The following is a 19,302-nucleotide window of genomic DNA, read 5'->3' as shown; positions in this document are numbered from 1 at the left end:
GCTGCTGGTAAAGGAGAACTGCCAAAAATGGCATTTTTGTATGATGACAGCGTCAGTTCCTTTTTTCGCCGCGTTCATTCTAAGCTTTGTCGAGCTCAAGGTTAAGGTTAAAAATGGCGTCCATTTTTTACTTTAACCAAAGATTTGACATTTTGCATTGTAGTTATAGTTAAAGTTACAGTTATAGCTTATAGCTAAAGTAAGTTGGTGCAACCCACCCTTAGTATTTTAATTCGTCCGAAATTCAATGATGGGATAACCTGTTGGGTTGGTATTGATGGATTTTAAATAAAAATACGGACATTTAGCTTTAACTTTTACTTGAAAATTTTCCATCTTTTTTCACTGCGTACCAAGAAAATAAGGAAGTGTTTGCGTTATTGCAGTTGATGAAGAGAGCGCGACAGTTGATCGGCCAACGACTCTTCGAAACGCTGATGAAGGCCACCTTCTACGGCCAGTTCGTCGCCGGAGAGGACTCTGACAAAATCAAACCCACCATAGATAGGTTAGTTATTTGTTACTTAACCATCTAATTTTTATAATTTTTGTTACACTGCGTTCAAACCGAAGTTTGTTTTCAGCGACTGAAAGTTAGTTTGGGGACGAAACTAACTTTCAGTTGCTGAAAACAAGCATTTAGTTCAGAGTATTCTATACATAATCACATTTTTGTTTACACCTACCGAGTTGTAAACTTAATTTGAACTGCATAATGGTACTTAATCATAAGTTGGTACTCCGAAGACCACGTAACTTTAATATACACTATGGTTTATTGAGCTGAGCTGTATAATATGAGCCTACTCAGTGCTACGTTTGCTGTGAACACAGCTTTAAATTAATACACTACATTATTATGTGCTTATGATATTAAAAGATATAAAATATGTGCTGTTTGCATGACACAGCAGATTTCTTAAACGAAAAAATATTTAAGTACTTAGTGTAAAACATATTTCTGATAGACCGTACGTATGGAAAAATATTAAATAGTTTTTCGATGACTCTGCTATCACTATATGCTTATACGCTGCCAAAATACTCTCACTTTCAAGAGGTTAAAAATAATTTAGACATTGCAAGGGAGGTGTGGTGTTTTTGTTTATTTTTATTGTTTTGTTTCGTCACTGTACTATTTGCCAAATTGTACAAAAAACATGTTAATTACATCCACACTCCACAGCCAAGCAAATTTCAAGTACCATAAATAAATCTAAAGAGTTTACGTAACGTGGCCGATGTAAAAAGTAAAAACATTCTAGGATATACAGTGAACAAATCACAATCAACGTGTAGAACGGAACATTATTTCGAATAAAAAACTCAACTTCAATTTAGAATCATTATCTCATTTAGAATTATTTATCCGTTAGAAAATAAAATAAAAATCACGTTTTCTATGGGTGGGTTGCACCAAAGGCGTAGTTATAGTTAAGGTTAAGGTTAACGTCAAATATGGCGTCCATTATAAATATGGACTTTTACTAGGGATTTGACAGTTCATTTGACATTTTGTTATGGTTAGAGTTATAGTTAAAGTTAGTTGGTGCAACCCATCCTAAGTAGGATTTTTTATGTTTTAATTCAGGGATTCCCCGTCTCACGAGGAAACCGGAAATTGAAAGATCTATCTGCTGAAGCAATTCATTGTAACGTAAATATTATTTTAGGTTGCGATCTTTCGGAGTCAAGCCGATCCTCGACTACTCAGTGGAGGAAGACCTCTCCCAGGAGGAGGCGGAGAAACGTGAAGTGAGGTAAGTACCTACATTGTTATATTTTTAATTATGTATTAAATTAATGTTGTCACTTGCAACTTTTTGCCGAAATTCCTATTGTATTGCGCGGTAATCAGAAGGTAAGGTGTGTGACAGATAGACGAACAGATAGATTATTATTCTTAGATATAAGATAATACACTTTTTGATACAATTATAGTTATAGGTATTTATAGTAATGAGTGTGGATAATAAAATAATTAGAAAATTTGTTAAGAAAAAAAGAAAATATTAAATTTTATCCGGCTCAAAGGACCATCAACACTCAACGTGTAAAACCTTTAAATAGTTAGAGAGAAAAAACTAGCCATGTAACATAACTAAATAGTTTATCAGTCAGCATCGACAAATGTGTGTAGTTTTAGTCACGGCGAGCACATATACGGCAGAGGTTAAACTGGATTATCCTGCTGTAAACGTGGAAATCTGGCTCATACTTGTTGTAATAGTTTGTAGCTACCGATTACATAATTTAACTTTGAGACGGACGGACGGACAACGGACGTTGACTTTGGGCATTCAAAAGATAAAACTCGGATTTGCTGTGAACGCGTTCAGGTTATGTTGGTGAAATCAATTCGATGATGATATTCCTTAGTTATATTTGTACTTTAATATTTAATTTTATACGTGGGAGAGCCATGCTTCGGCACGAATGGGCTGGCTCGACCGGAGAAATACCACGTTCTCACAGAAAATCGGCTTGAAACAGCGCTTGCGCTGTTTCAAGCCGATTTTCTGTTTCGCCGAGTGAGTGAGTTTACCGGAGGCTCAATTCCCTTCCCTACCCTCCCCTATTTCCTTCCCTTCCCATCCCTATCCTCCTCTATTACCCATTTCCCTCTTAAAAGGCCGGCAACGCACCTGCAGCTCTTCTGATTTTGCGAGTGTCCATGGGCGACGGAAGTTGCTTTCCAACAGGTGACCCGTTTGCTCGTTTGCCCCCTTATTTCATTAAAAAAATTTTTTAAGGGGACTCCCATAAAAAAAAAAAATTTTTGGCCTAATTTTGCTCTATAATGGTACGGAACCCTTCGTGCGCGAGCAGGACTCGCACTTGGCTGATTATTTCATTTTGAACGGGTTAGGTCAATACAAAAAATCAGTCGGCTGGACTTGACATGATCCGACCAAATTATTAAAATTAAATTATACTTACACGTAGTTACACGTAACGATTTCTCATAAAGAAAAAAAAAAAAGGTAGTCTATATATTCTTTTGGTTCTGAGAAAGATTTTTTTTGGAAAAGCTTGCGGTGCCTATATGCAGTACTGCAATTTCGATGCGAAAAAGATACGAGCAAAGCAACCACAACAACATTTAATACAATATTTACTTTAATATATTTTGTATGGTTATTCTCGTCCGTAACCTATCTACTTATCTACTTGATGACCATGTTTTTTTTAATATAGCAGTCATAAATTATATTTGAATATTATTTTATACTATAGGTACATCGATTATTTAACAAGTAGACTATACAAAGTATATTAATTATAAATGTCGTTAAAGTTTATTTTGGAAACATGAAAAATTGTGAAGTTAATTTCTTACTTTAGTAGCACAATAACTACTTGTCAAATCTTAGCGAAAAAGTAATAAAACATAGCAATAACGTTTAATATCACTTCATTATGTCATAACTCATAACCTGTAGTCATCAATTCTTTTCACGTAATTTTAGCCTGAAATCTACCGTTTCAGCGTGTTCATTTGTTATTCGGTTTTTAAAATACACAAAATAATGATCGTTGATTGGACCGACTTAAAAGATGCCAACCGCCAACTCGTTTGGTTTTCCATGGCGATTCTTTTGTTCTTGGCCTGTTGCTACGCACGACAAACACGATGTATAGCATTATGATGGAACCGAAGGCGACTTATGTAATGAGTTTTCTGAGCGAATGCGGGTTTATGTAGAGCTGTAAAATTTATGTTTGGCTAGTGCGATATTACACAAGCTATTCTATGCTTACCCGAAATACTCCTAATGTTCGCAAGGGTTACTCTAATTGTCGTGAAATTTTAATGTGGTTTCATATTTTATTATCATTTTGTAGAATTATTAGATTCATTATTTTTTGTAGGTAATTGACTGAATTGAACTAGAATTAAAGCTGCATCAATATTGCATTTAAACAGCAAAATTGTGGAACAAGTCAATAAACTAGTCTTCAGTACCTACCCGCTGAACAATTTATAAGCTTTGAGTTGCTAGATTTACAAGCGTTGCTACGTTCTGTTACGTGGTGCTACGGGGTGCCACGCGGTGCTACGGGGTGCTACGGGATGCTACGGGGTGCTAGGGGGTGCTACGAGGTGCTACGGAGTGCTACGTTGTGTTACAGCAACGTGCAACATAATTATACTCCTGTCATAAATCATAATATAGCGATTCTTCAGTAGTAGGAATTACGGTTTTTTATTTAGCCTAAAGCCGAGCTTTGTGAGGGCTCGCGTCGTCACACCTTGACTGACTAATGATAACACATTTACATATAAATAAAAATTACAAAGTTAAATCACAAATGAATAGGCGTGATAGTTTTTCCGTAAAGTGTACCACAAAATGTACGGGTTGTGGGATATATTAGGGTTCGCTTCGCTCGCCCTGATTGTTTCTACATAATCTAGTTTAAAAGATGTTGTTACTGCGGTAAACGAGAAAAAGAAAAATAATAATAATCAAACAGTTATCTCCTATGGCTCGGGCTCCTTTTACATTTTGTTTGTATTTAAAAAACTAATAGCTACGTTTCTTTGCACAGCAGCAGCGTAGCGTATTGTGTTAGTTCTGCAATAGTCAATTTTAATTTGCAAAAACGCCGAGTTTTCGTCAGCCTGAAACCGTCGATTGTATGAAAATTTCCACGAAGGTATCTTGCGGGTTTTAAAAATATGAGAAGCGCGCTAATGGATTTAAGTACCGTTGCAGACAGCTTTACCGCCGTTTATATTCTTTGACATTTTATAAATTATAACTAGGTACAACATTTAATTAAACTTTAGCTTCATTATAATATCGTGTCTGCAGACGCTCGTCTTTTAAGGCAACTTATTCACAGGTTTGGTCTTTGACTTACCTGAATCTAAAAGTTTGTTAAAATGTCATGCTTTAAAATAGATTACGTGATAATTATAAATTACACCAATTGATAATAACTAATTCTAATATTATATTACTTAATAATATTATGCTAGGTAAACCTACATAATATTATAACTCGCCTTACCCAGTCCTTAAATTATTTGTTGAATAAAACGTTAAAAAATATCGTATAATAAAATGACGATCGGTTAATTCATGTCTTACAAGTTACAATACTGGCTAACAGTTGAGTCACATACCCGTGGCCTGTGCGTCTCCGCACCACGTCACAAGTGCGTCACTATAAACGGCCTTGACCGTCTAAAGGGTTCTAACAGCTATAATGCTACTATTACAACTTGATTAATTATGTAATGTGTGTATCTGTGTGGGTGAAAAAGATTTTTAGGTTATTTTTATTATCGAAGGGAATCTAAAGCATTTTAGGGGCTTCGCTTGGATGGTTGACCTCGTAAATCACGTGAATATCTCGACGTGTTTAAAGCGTTTATTATACAGCATGAATCAAGATGAGAATATTATGACTCTGTTTTTTTATTAGTAATTTTTTTTTTCTAATTATTTGATCTTTCTCTTATGGGGTTTCCAAGGGATAATGTCGGGACTCTTGCTCAGGCTTTCCTGTTCGTCGGTCTGTTACTGTTCTCTTTCTTGACAGTTAGGTTTTCAACTGTACTTGCTATATCAGCAAATTATAAAAACTGTTACAAAAACTGATGTAAATCCATATTTAATCCTTAAGAGTCCCACATGCACATTACCAGTCCGCCTGCAGGCTCTGGTCGGCAGGCTGCCTGACAGTCATTGACCGTCGATACAAAATCGTCAGGGGAACTGTAAATCTGTGCTCTTTTCCGATTAACTGTCAGGCGGCGGCCTGCCGGCGAACTGTTAATGTGTGGAGCCCTTTAGGCTGCTGACTGGCTAGTTAGTAACGGAGTTATTTACATGGGCCTGACATGGCAGTCAAAATTGTAGGCCTACTACGAAATCGTATTGAAACTCAAACAATCGAATGAGAATGCCGCGTTCTGCTCTAACAAACGAGAAATGACGTTGTTGGAACTTCAGGAACTTCAACAGAGGGTGAGCCAAAATCTTTTCGTTTTCGCTTCGTTATGGAATCGCCGATGAAAATGTATGAAATTGACATAAGCGTTCGTTAATATGACGTTGACGTTCGACTCGTCTAATGTCAATTCCATACATTTTGATTGGCGATTCTATAACGAAGCGAAAACGAAGAAGTTTCGACTAAATGTCCAGGGTCGTTTAGCCAAAACTTTTTCGTTATCGCTTCGTTATAGAATCGCCAACTAAAATGTATGGAATTGTCAATTGACATAAGCGTTCGTTAATATGACGTTGACGTTCGACTCGTCTTATGTCAATTCCATACATTTTGATCGGCGATTCTATAAAGAAGCGATGAAGAAAAGATCTTGCGTGAAATCGAAGAATCGAAAGCGAAAATGAAAAGATTTTGGCTCACCCCCGACGCGGCATTCTCGTACGATTGTTAGAGTCTCAAAACGGTTTCGTGGTACGGCCCCTGAGCTCCCATATTATGATAAACCTAATTCGCTCATCTCGTTTCCAATATACATATTCCCTCCTCAGCGCGTCGATATCGGCATGCGGCGACAAGGAGGAGGAGGGCCAGCTGAAGCAGTACCACGTGGAGCAGCGGTTCGCGGACCGCCGGTACAAGGTGACCAGCGCCCGCACATACTTCTACCTCAACGAGGCCGCCTGCGAGAAGAACATGGAGGCCTTCCTCAAGAGCATCGACGCTGTCGCCGGTGAGTTAGGGTCAAACTATACCGCAACGCGACGCGCAGATGCATTTCTAAATTTGTACTGAAATGACAGATTTCAATTGCGTGAGACGTCTTGCAAGTCCGTCAAAATTGTACATGCATCAACGGGTCGCGCTGCGTTCGGAATTGACCCTAAGAGGGCGACTAACCCCAAAAATCAAACATCGTCCTTCTCTCTTCACACTCACGCCTGTCTCTCATATGCCAGGTGAAAAAGAACGACGCGGATTCATCGCCAAATTAGTTTTTTCTCAATAACTCGATAAATATACAACATTTTAAAAATCCGCTAGATCGATTTTATACAATGTGTTAAAATATTAACTTAGTTCAATGCACGGTTATGGCAATAAATGAAAAATTCGTGAACATTAGATGCATCTTTGTGATTTTTTTCTATCGTGAAAATTTTAAGATATCGTGTTTTTGCTGAGATCGAATTCTTGGAAATATAATGTAGTATCTAATTTTAGAAAATGAAACAATTCGGGGCTTATAAGTATAAAAATGAATTATAAAATCGACACTTTAGGGTTAGTCGCCCCCTTAAAGTGAGAGCAAAGCGTGTGACAGAGATGGCAGTAGTAGTAGCAATTTAAATATAAACAAGGCTGAATGACGCCCGCAACTCCGTTGCGCCTTAATTCATTTATCGCACGGGAACCGTACATTTTTCCGGGATGAAAAGTATCCTATGTCCTTTCCCGGGACTCAAAGTATCTCCATACCTTTCAGAAAAGTCGGTTCAGCGGCTTGGACGTAAAGATGTAACAGAAAGACAGACAATACTTTCGCATTCATTAATATCAGCATGGATAGTATGGATGAAACAAAAGAAAGCAAGAATACGTCTTTCTTAGGGGGTGTAGGACCGTAGGTATGGGTCCCTTATATTATTAAGTAAAAGAAGCAGCGATGAATGAGCAACTTTTTAGGGTTACGTAGTCAACAAGGAACCCTTATAGTTTCGGTCTGTCCGTCTGTCTGTTTGTCTGTCTGTCCGCGGTTTTACTCAGAAACTGTAGGATCTACAAAGCTGTAATTTGGCATGAATGCACATATGCCGACAAAATGGTACATACAATCTTAAAAAAATATAATTTTTTAAGATTATATGTACACATCAAACGGGGATGAATTTTGTTTCGCGTCCGTGGTGTCGTTGGATAGGTTTTTTAAAAATATTATGAGTATTCAAAGATCATTTTCCGATTTATCCATTAGTGAAATATGAAGTTTTAAAGTGGAAAAAATCGTTAGAGTCCAGTGTCCCCCTTCCACAAGCTAAACGGTTGCTTCTGGAAATGTAAAAAAATTCTCGGGAGTAGGAAATATGCTGAATTTAAAAGGAAAACTATCACTGCTAAGAAGACTTCAAAAGTTATTAAGTAATAGTCGATTAACTAAAAAAATGTATTCGGCGAAGTATAAAGGAACTTTTCGTTCAAATTCCTTAAAAACGCAACTGAGATGATGTTGTTAGTAGTGTAAAACACGTTATAAATGTAGTTTACATACATTTACCATACAAAAATTATCAAAAATTTTCGGAAAGTAGGGTACTACGGAACCCTATATTGTACGTGGCCCGACACGCACTTGGCCAGTTTTTTACAAATTTTGTATGGGAAAAATAATGATTTTGGGGCATTTCTCATAGAATTGTTACCCCTTATATTTTAAACTGAGCTACATAATATATTTTTAGTTCTACAGTAATAATCTGTTAGTTGAAAATTTTTGTGCTACTTACCTAAGTAGGTATAGAAAAGTTATTATGAGCTGTCCATAAAATGTAATTGAAACCGTATCGTATACGGTACCTATGGGTAATATAAATACATTGTGTACCTAAGATTGTAGTAGGTAGATTCTGCTAGGTATAAAATATTTTAAGATTCGAGGCTGTAGCTTCGAATAGGTTTTGATGCTGTCTTGACTTTGTGTTTAAATGTAATAAAATTATAAAACGTTACACGTAGGTTACACGGTTTAATAATATCATTAAATGTCAAACTCGTTGTAATTGTTAACTATTTTGCCTATATTTAACAATAGGTTTATGCCGTTCTCTTAACTGAGTGCTCATTCAAAATTCATTCGCTAGTTTCGATAGCGAAGTCAGATGTCAAAAATCTGTGATCGTTAAGAGGAGTCCACACCGTCTTTTTTTCCATACAAACGTTGTCCCCTGTTTCCTCCCTGGATAATGCTAGTAAAGTTATAATTTTTTTCCTGAATATCTACGGCCACTAATACAATGTCCCTATGTTTGCTTTTTTTTCATAATTTAATTATTAAATAAGATATGAACGTTCAAAAACCCAAAAAAATGGCCAGATTTTCCGCTGTGTTCAAACGTCCAGAAAACAGATTTGGCTAGATTATACAAAAAAAAAGCAAAACATAGGAACACAGCTCAAGCCTTTTTTTAATCTTTAGTGAAAGAAGTACTTAAATCGGTTAAGTTTTGGAGAAGGAATCAGGGGACAACGAATCGCTGATTTTCTACAGTTGTCTCTACCGCGTTCTGCAGTATAGGCTTGAGATAAGGGAGACAGCTATAGATATTACACGTACTTTTTTTTCATTTCTCTAGCCCCTGGTGTATCCTCTTAAAGACGATCAAAACGCTCAAAATAGGAGGCATTTTGAGCGTTTTGACCGTTTTTAACGTCAAGTGGAACGCGGGGTGTCTTGCGATGCGTTATGTCATATTTCTGACATCTAACTTAAACTTCAAGCTATCGAAACTAGCGAATACATTTTGACTAAGCACTCAGGAGTCAGGATCAAACCTGTGATATTGTTATTGAGAATCGGGAAACAGTGAAATACAATAATGCAAATGTAATAAATACTTAATAGAAAATCGTTTAACAGATACCTTTGTGGTTTGTAAAGATTGAGTACCCACGTGGACGTCGATTGTGTTACCAAAGATGACACGATCACATGTCAAGTCATGACATAATGGGTACTTACTTTGAATTATTTTCCATTCATTGGTTTTCCATAGCCTCTAAAAAGACCCTACATTTTTTTAGATGAGCGGAAATGACGAAAACGTTTATTTTAGAGTTTTCAGAGAGCCATTAGTCATGGATGTACACACCAAGGTTCTTTGAAGCATTTTTTATGTTTTATAGTCGAAATAATATAGGTACTATGTTATAAAAATTTGCAATAGCTACATATTTTTTGATATTTTCAAGGTTCATATTTCATGAGGGACTGAGAATAAAAAGTATTATTACCCCTTAGTAGTAAAAAGGTTAAACAATGTTTTGGCTTTGGTCTCGACTCTCGAGTTTCGAGCGACATTTGTAATAAAGGACAAGGATAAAAATATCCCATTCATTGTATGAATATTTTATTGGTAAGGGATTATATTTTTTATTGTGATACATTTTCTAGGGAAACCATGTTTGTTTTTCAGGGATAACCCAGAGCACGGGACTGATGGCGGTTAAGCTGACCGCATTGGGACGGCCGCAGCTACTTGTGAGTAAAATATTATGTACTATTCATTTATTAGATTTATTCTAAAAAAAACTTCAGTTTAGGCTAGATATGTTTTTATTGGTAACATAAAGGGCAAGCTTTATTACGTACAAAACTAACGTATAGACGGCATCACGAAGTAGAATTAGGAAATTTCTGGCAATTTCAATTTTCAATGTCTCTGGACATGAGATATGCCTAGGCCCGCCCTAAAGGGCTGGGTTCTGGTTCTGGGGATCCCCGGGATTTCAAGACTTTTTATAAAGCATTTCTGTCTTTGTTCATCTGAAACAATATGTATTATTTAAGAGGCCTAATTCTCTAATCTCTATTTAATAAATACAGCTTGTAGAGTAAATGTGAACCATGTGTATATTATTATGTATTGTCATGGGCGTACCCAGGTTCTGGGCCAGGGGGGCGCAAATCAGATTTTTTATAAGCTAGGTGTTTATAAATAATAAAAAATTAATAATTTTAGGAGTAAAAATATTGTATTGCAAACAAATGGCAAAAATTCGTTTTCTTAATTTTTATAGATAAAAGTACTACCTAGATAAGATACTTAGTAGGGACGTCAACATGATGCCCCCCCTCGGTACGCCCATGTGTATTGTGTGTGTGTTTAACATACGATATAGAACCTAAAACGCTATAAAGGTTACTAATTGTTATTTATATTTCCAGCTGCAACTGTCGGAGGTGATAATGCGCGCGCGCAACTACATGCAGCAGATAGCCGGCGGCACAGGCAACGTGCTCACCCACCACAAGACCATCGAGGACTTACAGCGGTACTTCGGCGAGCACAGCTCCAAGCCCGAGGTGCAGGAATTCATGAAGAAGATCACCTCCGATAAGGAGGGGTGAGTTAAGCCTGATTTACTATAATTCGCATTTGACAACTTCTTTTTTCCTTTAAGGTCAATTCAGACCGCAAAGCGACGCGTAGATGCATTTCTAAAGCACAATAGACATAAGTACCAGTAGTTCGACTGCAAAGAAACGGACAGGTTTCAATATCTGTCAAATTCGTCGGGTTTCACTAGGATTATGAACGGAATGTGCCTCGCGCTGGCTGATATAATTTATTTTTAAATATTTAAAATAAAGATTTCAAAATTGGATTCTGACAATTTTGATCGCATGTGCCAAAACACGAACAACAATACGACCAAAGAGGAACACGTCCAGCGAATATGTCATAGTTATAAACTCGTAGGTAACAAGTTAACAACCCTAGCGACGATTTTCGTCATAATACGTCAAATTTAAAAATTTCAACATCAGTTCTATGTCGGCATACTCTATCATTCTGTCTACTCTGTCTAAAGTATGGATTTGACAGATTTCAACTGCGTGAAACGTCTTGCAAATCTGTCAATTCAATGCAAATTTCGAAATGCATAGCTACGCGTCACATTGCGGCTTGAATTGACCCTTAGGCTCAACTCACACTGGGGCAGAGTCGAAGTGAGGCTTCATGTTTTTCGCCAAAGCAAAAAATATATAAGTCACATCTCTATTGCTCTATTGTTTAAGTACAAATTTCTGTTATGAAAATGTGGAAGCGCCGAAGACTCGTTGCGACGCTTCGGCTTTGCCCCCGTGTGAGTTGAGTCTTAGTTTGTACGCCTTTGTAAGCCTTCATAGAAAAGGTTTCTTTCTTGGACAAAGGAAGTCTGTCATTTGTCTCTAAAATCTACCAGTTTTCCTTAGATCAGTATTTCAACTGAAGCCATGACTAAGCTTGCTGGCGCAACTGCAACGCCAACAGTTGGCCAAAAGAAGCGCGTTCAACTCAATTGTAAATTGTAACTGAAAATGTGAATACCTCGAATAAAATATTTTGCTATTTCGTTCCATAAGTGGGAGTGTGTTCTATATTCTGTTGTTTATTGTTGTGTATACTAATGTTATATATTCCCGTGTGAATGAAAGAGACAAAAAGCGGCAGGTCAATGACCAAAATTTTAATAATATGGTTTTGGCTTCAGTTAAACATAATAAAGTTCTAGTTTAGTAGTTAATTAAAAACAATGCTTATTTTGTTGGCCTGATACCTAAGTATGTCGCGTAGATAATGTAAATAGTAAAGTAATGTAGGTTCTATTATTTTATTTCTTGTAAAAATACATTACACACAATGATAGATTTTCAAGTACTTAAGTATGATAAAATAACACAGTTTCATTCATAAGGAGTAATTAGTTATGTCACAATTGAAAATTTGCAACAATGACACTTACAATACTTTATAGTGTGTGTAAATATTACGAATTTGTTTTTGCTTATTAATTTTGTTATACTTTTTCCTCGAGGATATTGTTATCAGGCCATGAATTCCTACAATAATTCATTTATTTAAGTATACATAATAATGATTATGCTATTCAAATTTTCGCTCTACGCAGATTCTATTAAGTAAGTACCTTAGTGTTATTTAAAAGCTTTTATATTATGCTAGTGTTTTACCCCCTTACTGATTATAAGATCCATATTGTGTATCACTGAGCTCATACGATAGCTCCGTGTCGTGTATGCAGTATGCTGTATAAAGGCGTTAGAGTTGTACAATGTTTTTTTCCTTGTCTTAATTTTTTTTTATAGACAAGGACAAATCATTATACCTAATAAAAACGTCCGCATACACAACCCCCTCATAATAAAAATTATATTAACTAATAAAAATTCAAGGCTGATTCGCTGTGTAAAATTGTATAATTTACTTATAAGTACTAAATATGCGTATAAATATATTATGGAGGATAATGTGTATCTTTTTATTAGTAGGACATTACATTATCAAATATGTCAATCTTACATAAACAAGTAGAAAAATAACTTGGAACATACATTGTAAATCACAGGTACAAGTTAAATAGTTTTCATCACTAAGACACGCCGCCGATTCACTTGTTCTATGACAAACAAAACAAAATGATTGACAGCTAGAATTCTGAGAGCGACAGATGCTATACGTTTTGTTAGTGTAAATAAAATAATAACTACTACGATTCGCTCAGAAATTTTTATATAAATTTAGTAATGTAAATAGGGTAACGTAAAAGCGCGAGAATCAAGGACAACATTATAAAACCTAAAAAAATGCTAATTTACTTTGAATCTCATAGTTTATGTAACAAAATCGTCATTCCAGTAACCTCACACTAAATTATGAATCAGAAAGTTAAGTATTAATGCTATAGAAATTTCACAAGGGTACTCGACATACTTAGGTAGCAAAAAGGGACATTTCTTTTTGTATGAAATTTTCGCTGTTGGTAATTTGTCTTTAAGTTATTATCAACAAAATAAACGTATACGTTTGAAATTGATATTTACGTAACTAGTAAATACATCAATGTATCAATCGAAAACAAAAACTCGTCATATTACTCATATGATTTTTTTATTTATCACTAGACGCAAATAAAAATCTAAAAGGGTAACAAAATTTTGGCTTTACCCTTATATGAATTATGATCATATTATCTGTGTATTACACATGTATATATATATATATATGTGGTTGCAATGGCCAATGCAGAACGCTAACGCTGACAGGTATTGACGTCAGGGTTACTCATAAAGTTAATATACCTAGCGGAATAGAGCAACAATCTCGAGCTTTCAAACGAAACCGACATTGGTTTTCATCTGTATCTGTTTTCATGTGTGTACGTAATACGTATACACTTACACAAGCATGATTGAACATGAATTCTATGAGATTAAATTGTCAACGTGCGGCACGTGCCGACTGGACGTCAAAAGAAGAGTGCTTTTTTTAAAATGAAATAAGGGGGCAAACGAGCAAACGGGTCACCTGATGGAAAGCAACTTCCGTCGCCCATGGACACTCGCAGCATCAGAAGAGCTGCAGGTGCGTTTTAAGAGGGAATAGGGTAATAGGGGAAGGTAGGGGTGGAAAGGGAACGGAATAAGGGAGGGTAGGGAAGGGAATAGGGTAGGTCATTGGGCCTCCGGTAGACTCACTCACTCGGCGAAACACAGCGCAAGCGCTGTTTCACGCCGGTTTTCTGTGAGGACGTGGTATTTCTCCGGTCGCGCCGGCCCATTCGTGCCGAAGCATGGCTCTCCCACGTCTGCTGCTGTCGTGTAACACACGTCTCTTTTTACCACGCAGTGTTACTGATAGTGACATGACATATCTCTTGCTCAGCCTTTGTTTCTCTATTCCGCTAGGTATATTAACTTTATGGGGTTACTAGATCTCAAAAAATTCGATTTGCCAAAAGACAACTTCATTTTAGTATGGCTTGTTTTTTGTTATTTCAGCAAGTTTATGCAAGTATATAATTAGAAGAAGAATAACATTACATTATTTGAAACATAGAGTTCGACAAGGCTGTTTATGAACGTGGCGAGAAAAGGAACTAACGCTTCTATCATACAAAAACGTCATTTTTGACAGTTCTCCTTTACCAGCAGCGCACATTGACTGACATTGACACATTCAATTAAAGCCTTGTCGAACTGTAGTAACGAATAAGAAATTAAAAACTCTTTTTTTACATTAAATAATTGGCAGCGCCTGTTTCTATGACCGTATCAATGGATCCAATCTCTCAGCAAATGTCAAAAATCTATGATCAAGGAGAAAATCAATCGTAATATGTCTATATTACATTATCCAATATAATTGACTCATATTCAAGATAAATGATAGTGTAATATGCCCCTTAATATGATAGTATTGTGACTCAGAAACCGAAGCCAGTTCAATAACATGATGCACATTTTATTTCATAATGCACGATCACATTAAACGCGGTCATGTCATTTGTCAATTTTTGTTAAGAATTTTAAAATGGCGAATAATTTCAGAGTGCTGCATCTTTTCCCCTGGGATCGGTCAGTAGTCACCATGAGGTTTGACAGTTTGAGCGAAGCTAGTTTGAGCAAACCTAGTTTGATTATATAGCTATCAGCTAGGACTGGTCTTGTAAGCCCGTTCGATTCTCTAGGAAAAGTTTTTTAATAGATTTTGGCAAATGGTTCTTGTCAGAATGATTCACGCTAGACGGATCTGGCGCGATAATTTGAATAAAAAAATGTATTATATGATGTGTAGTGTGGTGTTACACAAAACCGTGACAAGATGTAATTTGTTTTGATTTCGTTTTTGCAGTAAAATAGTAGCGCTTTTTGTTAAGTTTATTGCTTTGTTTAGTAAATATCACCGCTTGTTGTTGTAGTTACGTTATGTGTAGGTAGGTATAAGAAAAAGGCAGTTGTATAATTTATTTAATTTGTTTATTCATTTATTGCCAGTAACTTAAATCTATCAAAACAAGGGTATCTGCGATATTATGATAGACAAAATAGTAAAAGATAAAAAAATGAATTAAGTAAGTATAAAACAAAATTTAAGATCTTTAGCACTTTTGTCTTAATTTTAGAGTCCTTTACTATATCAATTGGAAAGAATACTTATCTGTAATTGTACTTAAGCCTTTAAAGTCAAGACATTAAAGACATTTTTCTCTGAGCACTACATCTAACTCTCATTTCCGTACCTAAGTTACAACTTAGTATTATTGTTATTTAAACTCTTTTAACTTAAAAAATGTTGTTTTCAGTATCGTCCACCTGTTTCCGTGGTCGAACATCCTGGATAAGGACATGAATCTGTCGGACTCGTTCCGCGTCCCGGATCCCAAAACCGGACAGATGCGCCGCCTCATCTCGCAGATCTCGCCCAAGGAGGAGGAGATGTTCCGGAACATGCTGCGGAGATTGAACCATATTATTAAGGTAATAAGAACTGATTTATTATGTATTAGATATAGAAAATAACATTCGTTAATCGCGCGGGAACCATACATTTTCTTTCTCTAAAAATATTATATACTAGATGTCCCGCGCGACTTCGCCCGCGTAAATTAGGAATTTCCCAGAAACCGTACATTTTCGAATAAAAATAGCTATAAATACTCCTTTCACGTGGTCTACTCTATATAAGTGCCAAATATTGCTATAAAAATTGCTCCAGTAGTTCGTGAGATAAACCCTTTCTAATATTTTCCCCGTTTTTACCACATTTTCCTGAGTTTCTTCGGTCGTATTAGTCTTAGCGTGATAATAATAATATAGCTTTAGTGCCATAGTGTTTTAGATCGAGACTCGAGTTTGTCAAGCGATAATTGAAAAAAATCTATACTTAATATTATAAACCTGAAGAGTATGTTTGCTTGAACGCGCTAATCTCAGGAACTACTTACTGGTCCGATTTAAAAACTTATTTCAGTGTTAGATAGCTAAATTATCAGGTAAGACTATAGACTATATATTATCACGCTAAGACTAATACGACCGAAGAAACTCAGTAAAATGTGGGAAAAACGGGGGAAATATTAGAAATTACGAACTACTGGAGCAATTTTTATGGCAATATTTGACACAGATATAGAGTAAACCAAGTGAAGGGAGTAGGAACATTAGATCTATTTTTGTGGGAAAATGTACGGTTTCCGTAAAATTCCTAAATTACGCGGGCGAAGCCGCGCGGGATATCTAGTCCCTATATACCAAAAGAAAAATTTTGAAAATCGGTTAACAAACGGCGGAGTAATCGTTGAACATAAGAAAACGAACATAACACCACCCCCATTCTGAAAGTCGGTTAAAATTGTAGCCTATGTGTTATTCTGATGTATAAGCTATATTATTGTAAACTTTCATTAAAATCCGTTCAGTAGTTTTTGCGTGAAAGAGTAACAAACATCCATACATCCACACATCCATACATCCAAACAAACTTTCGCCTTTATAATATTAGTAGGAAATAGTAGGATATTTTTATATTGAATTTTTTTTATGTCGCAGACAGCGGACGAGGCGGACGTGCGCGTGATGATCGACGCGGAGCAGACGTACTTCCAGCCCGCCATCTCGCGCATCTGCATGGAGGTCATGCGCCGCTACAACAAGGTATCTAGACAACTGGTAGAGTCGTTGAAGGTTGTCGAGAATAGGGGTTGTCAATTGTCGACATATCATTTGCCACCAGAGGGACGGTAATTATATCGTGATGCCCCGCGTTCCACTTGACGTTAAAAACGATCACAACGCTTAAAATGCCTCCTATTTTGAGCGCTTTGATCGTGTTTAACGTCAAGTGGAACGCGGGGTGGAAGCTATTTCGTGACAGACTTCAATTGCGTGAAACGTCATGCAAATCTGTCAATACAATACAGAATTAATTATTGTGTGTGTTTAAAAATTAAATCACTTATCATCATTTAGTCAAGGTGTGACGACGCGAGCGTTCACAAAGCTCGGCTTTTAGCTAGTTTTATCTGTGTTGCAGGACAAGCACCTGGTGTTCAACACGTACCAGACGTACCTGAAGAACACGTTCAACGAGATAGTGACGGACGTGGAGCAGGCGCAGCGCCAGGGCTTCCACTGGGGCGCCAAGCTCGTGCGCGGCGCTTACATCGAACAGGTCAACTTGTTATTTCTTGTCGACCTCTGACCACTCATACCTTATTATTTCGTTTGTGAAACCATGCACCATAGTGACTTTCCGATCTTTGCCGCACCCTACAAAAGTTCAAATAAAATGTCAATTTATGACATACGCTGTAGGTTTCATTTTCTACTGATATTTGTGTAGCGATGCTGTCGCCGCCGCTTGGCGTAAAGCTAGGGGCGTAGAGTAAAATGAAACGGTACTTTTTGAATATTTATACAATTTCTAAACCTGTGCAGGCCAATAATCCGTGCGTGTGTGGAAAAATTAGAAGAAACGACACTTTGTTTAATTAAAATTAGAAGAAAAACATTTATTTTGAGTAACATAATATATTTCGCAGGTCATTTAAGCGCAAGATCGTTGGACTGTGCAGTATCACACAGAAAATGTTTAACCTTAGTTATTGGAGTATGTTAATATTTCCCCTAAACTAACCTTAAAGCAATTTTTTATAAAAAAAGTTATAAAAATGAAAATGGTCACAATATTCAGGAGCGTGCTCGCGCTGCGGCCATGGGGTACGAGGACCCGACGTGCGAGAGCGTCGAGGCCACCACCGCCTCCTTCCACCGCTGCCTTAAGGAGATCCTCAGCAAAGCCAAGGTATTATTTTCAGGATTCCGTACTGAAAGGGTGTCTCCAGGTCTCCAGGCAAGGGGGCAACTAAACGCCCCCTCATAGACGTGTTTGCCAACGACCAGGCAGACGCCCGCTGATAGAACTGCGGTGGCCCCACATTTCCCGTGGATCTGTCAGTAGCGGCGCAGAAAGGAACACGGTCGGGTTCTGCCTGCGGCCACTACCATCCATCGGTCGCACCGAGTCCCACATACCGCGATTGTCCTCCCCAGCACTACCGGGGATGCATAATGGCATTTACCGACATAAAAAAAAAAAGGTCTCCGGGCAAGAACCGCTATAGCTAGACTTCTGAAACTTTCACAGATTGTGTATTTTTGTTGCTGCTATAATAACAAAATTTACTAAAAATAGAATAAATATTTAAGGGCTCCCATACAACAAACGAGATTTTTTTGGCCTTTTTAGCGCGTAATCAATAATGGTAGCACTTGAAATACTCACAATATAATTCATAATAATTATGGTCATTGCAGTCTCTTGGTCCAATTATTTAAATAGCAATACTCGTACGTTAATCTTTGTGTCCGTTAACAGAAGAACAACCTGGGCATAATGGTGGCGTCACACAACGAGGACACGGTCCGCTACGCCATCCAGCTGATGCAGGAGCACAACATCCGGCCCGAGGACAAGGTGGTCTGCTTCGCGCAGCTGCTTGGCATGTGCGACCACGTCACCTTCCCGCTGGGTAAGCCATGGCTGTAGCTCCCCGACATTCTCCTGAAAAATAAAGCCTTTTAAAGGTTTTTAATGAGCAAAAACCTTTCATCCTCTGGCACACATATTTTAACTTAAAAAGAAGAGAGATCCCTTGTGCAAAAAAAGATGAGCAGTCTTCACTACAATAAAAAGACGTCCAAGTTAAATTAGGCTGATCGAATCTGACAGGCTCTGCTCTGACTAAGGAATCTAGTCCTATATGCACACAGTACAGTAC

General features: G+C 37.1%; 1 protein-coding gene across 3 annotated transcripts in view; it reads left to right on the top strand.

Moving 5' to 3' along the window:
- LOC121728426 (proline dehydrogenase 1, mitochondrial) overlaps positions 1–19,302 on the top strand; it is a 31,604-nt gene that overhangs the window by 8,905 nt on the left and 3,397 nt on the right. For 2 of the 3 annotated variants that reach the window (XM_042116622.1, XM_042116621.1), the window contains exons 2-12: positions 387–508; positions 1,674–1,760; positions 6,516–6,697; positions 10,155–10,219; positions 10,907–11,085; positions 15,071–15,097; positions 15,826–16,000; positions 17,072–17,176; positions 17,556–17,693; positions 18,216–18,326; positions 18,900–19,053. In XM_042116622.1, coding sequence (XP_041972556.1) covers positions 387–508; positions 1,674–1,760; positions 6,516–6,697; positions 10,155–10,219; positions 10,907–11,085; positions 15,071–15,097; positions 15,826–16,000; positions 17,072–17,176; positions 17,556–17,693; positions 18,216–18,326; positions 18,900–19,053 — 1,345 coding nt within the window. The remainder of the gene's footprint in view (positions 1–386; positions 509–1,673; positions 1,761–6,515; positions 6,698–10,154; positions 10,220–10,906; positions 11,086–15,070; positions 15,098–15,825; positions 16,001–17,071; positions 17,177–17,555; positions 17,694–18,215; positions 18,327–18,899; positions 19,054–19,302) is intronic. The other variant, XM_042116623.1, reaches the window with a different exon arrangement.

Source organism: Aricia agestis, chromosome 6 (assembly GCF_905147365.1).
Source record: "Aricia agestis chromosome 6, ilAriAges1.1, whole genome shotgun sequence".
In the NCBI taxonomy this organism is placed as follows: domain Eukaryota; kingdom Metazoa; phylum Arthropoda; class Insecta; order Lepidoptera; family Lycaenidae; genus Aricia; species Aricia agestis.
This window is presented reverse-complemented; position numbering and strand designations above follow the sequence as displayed.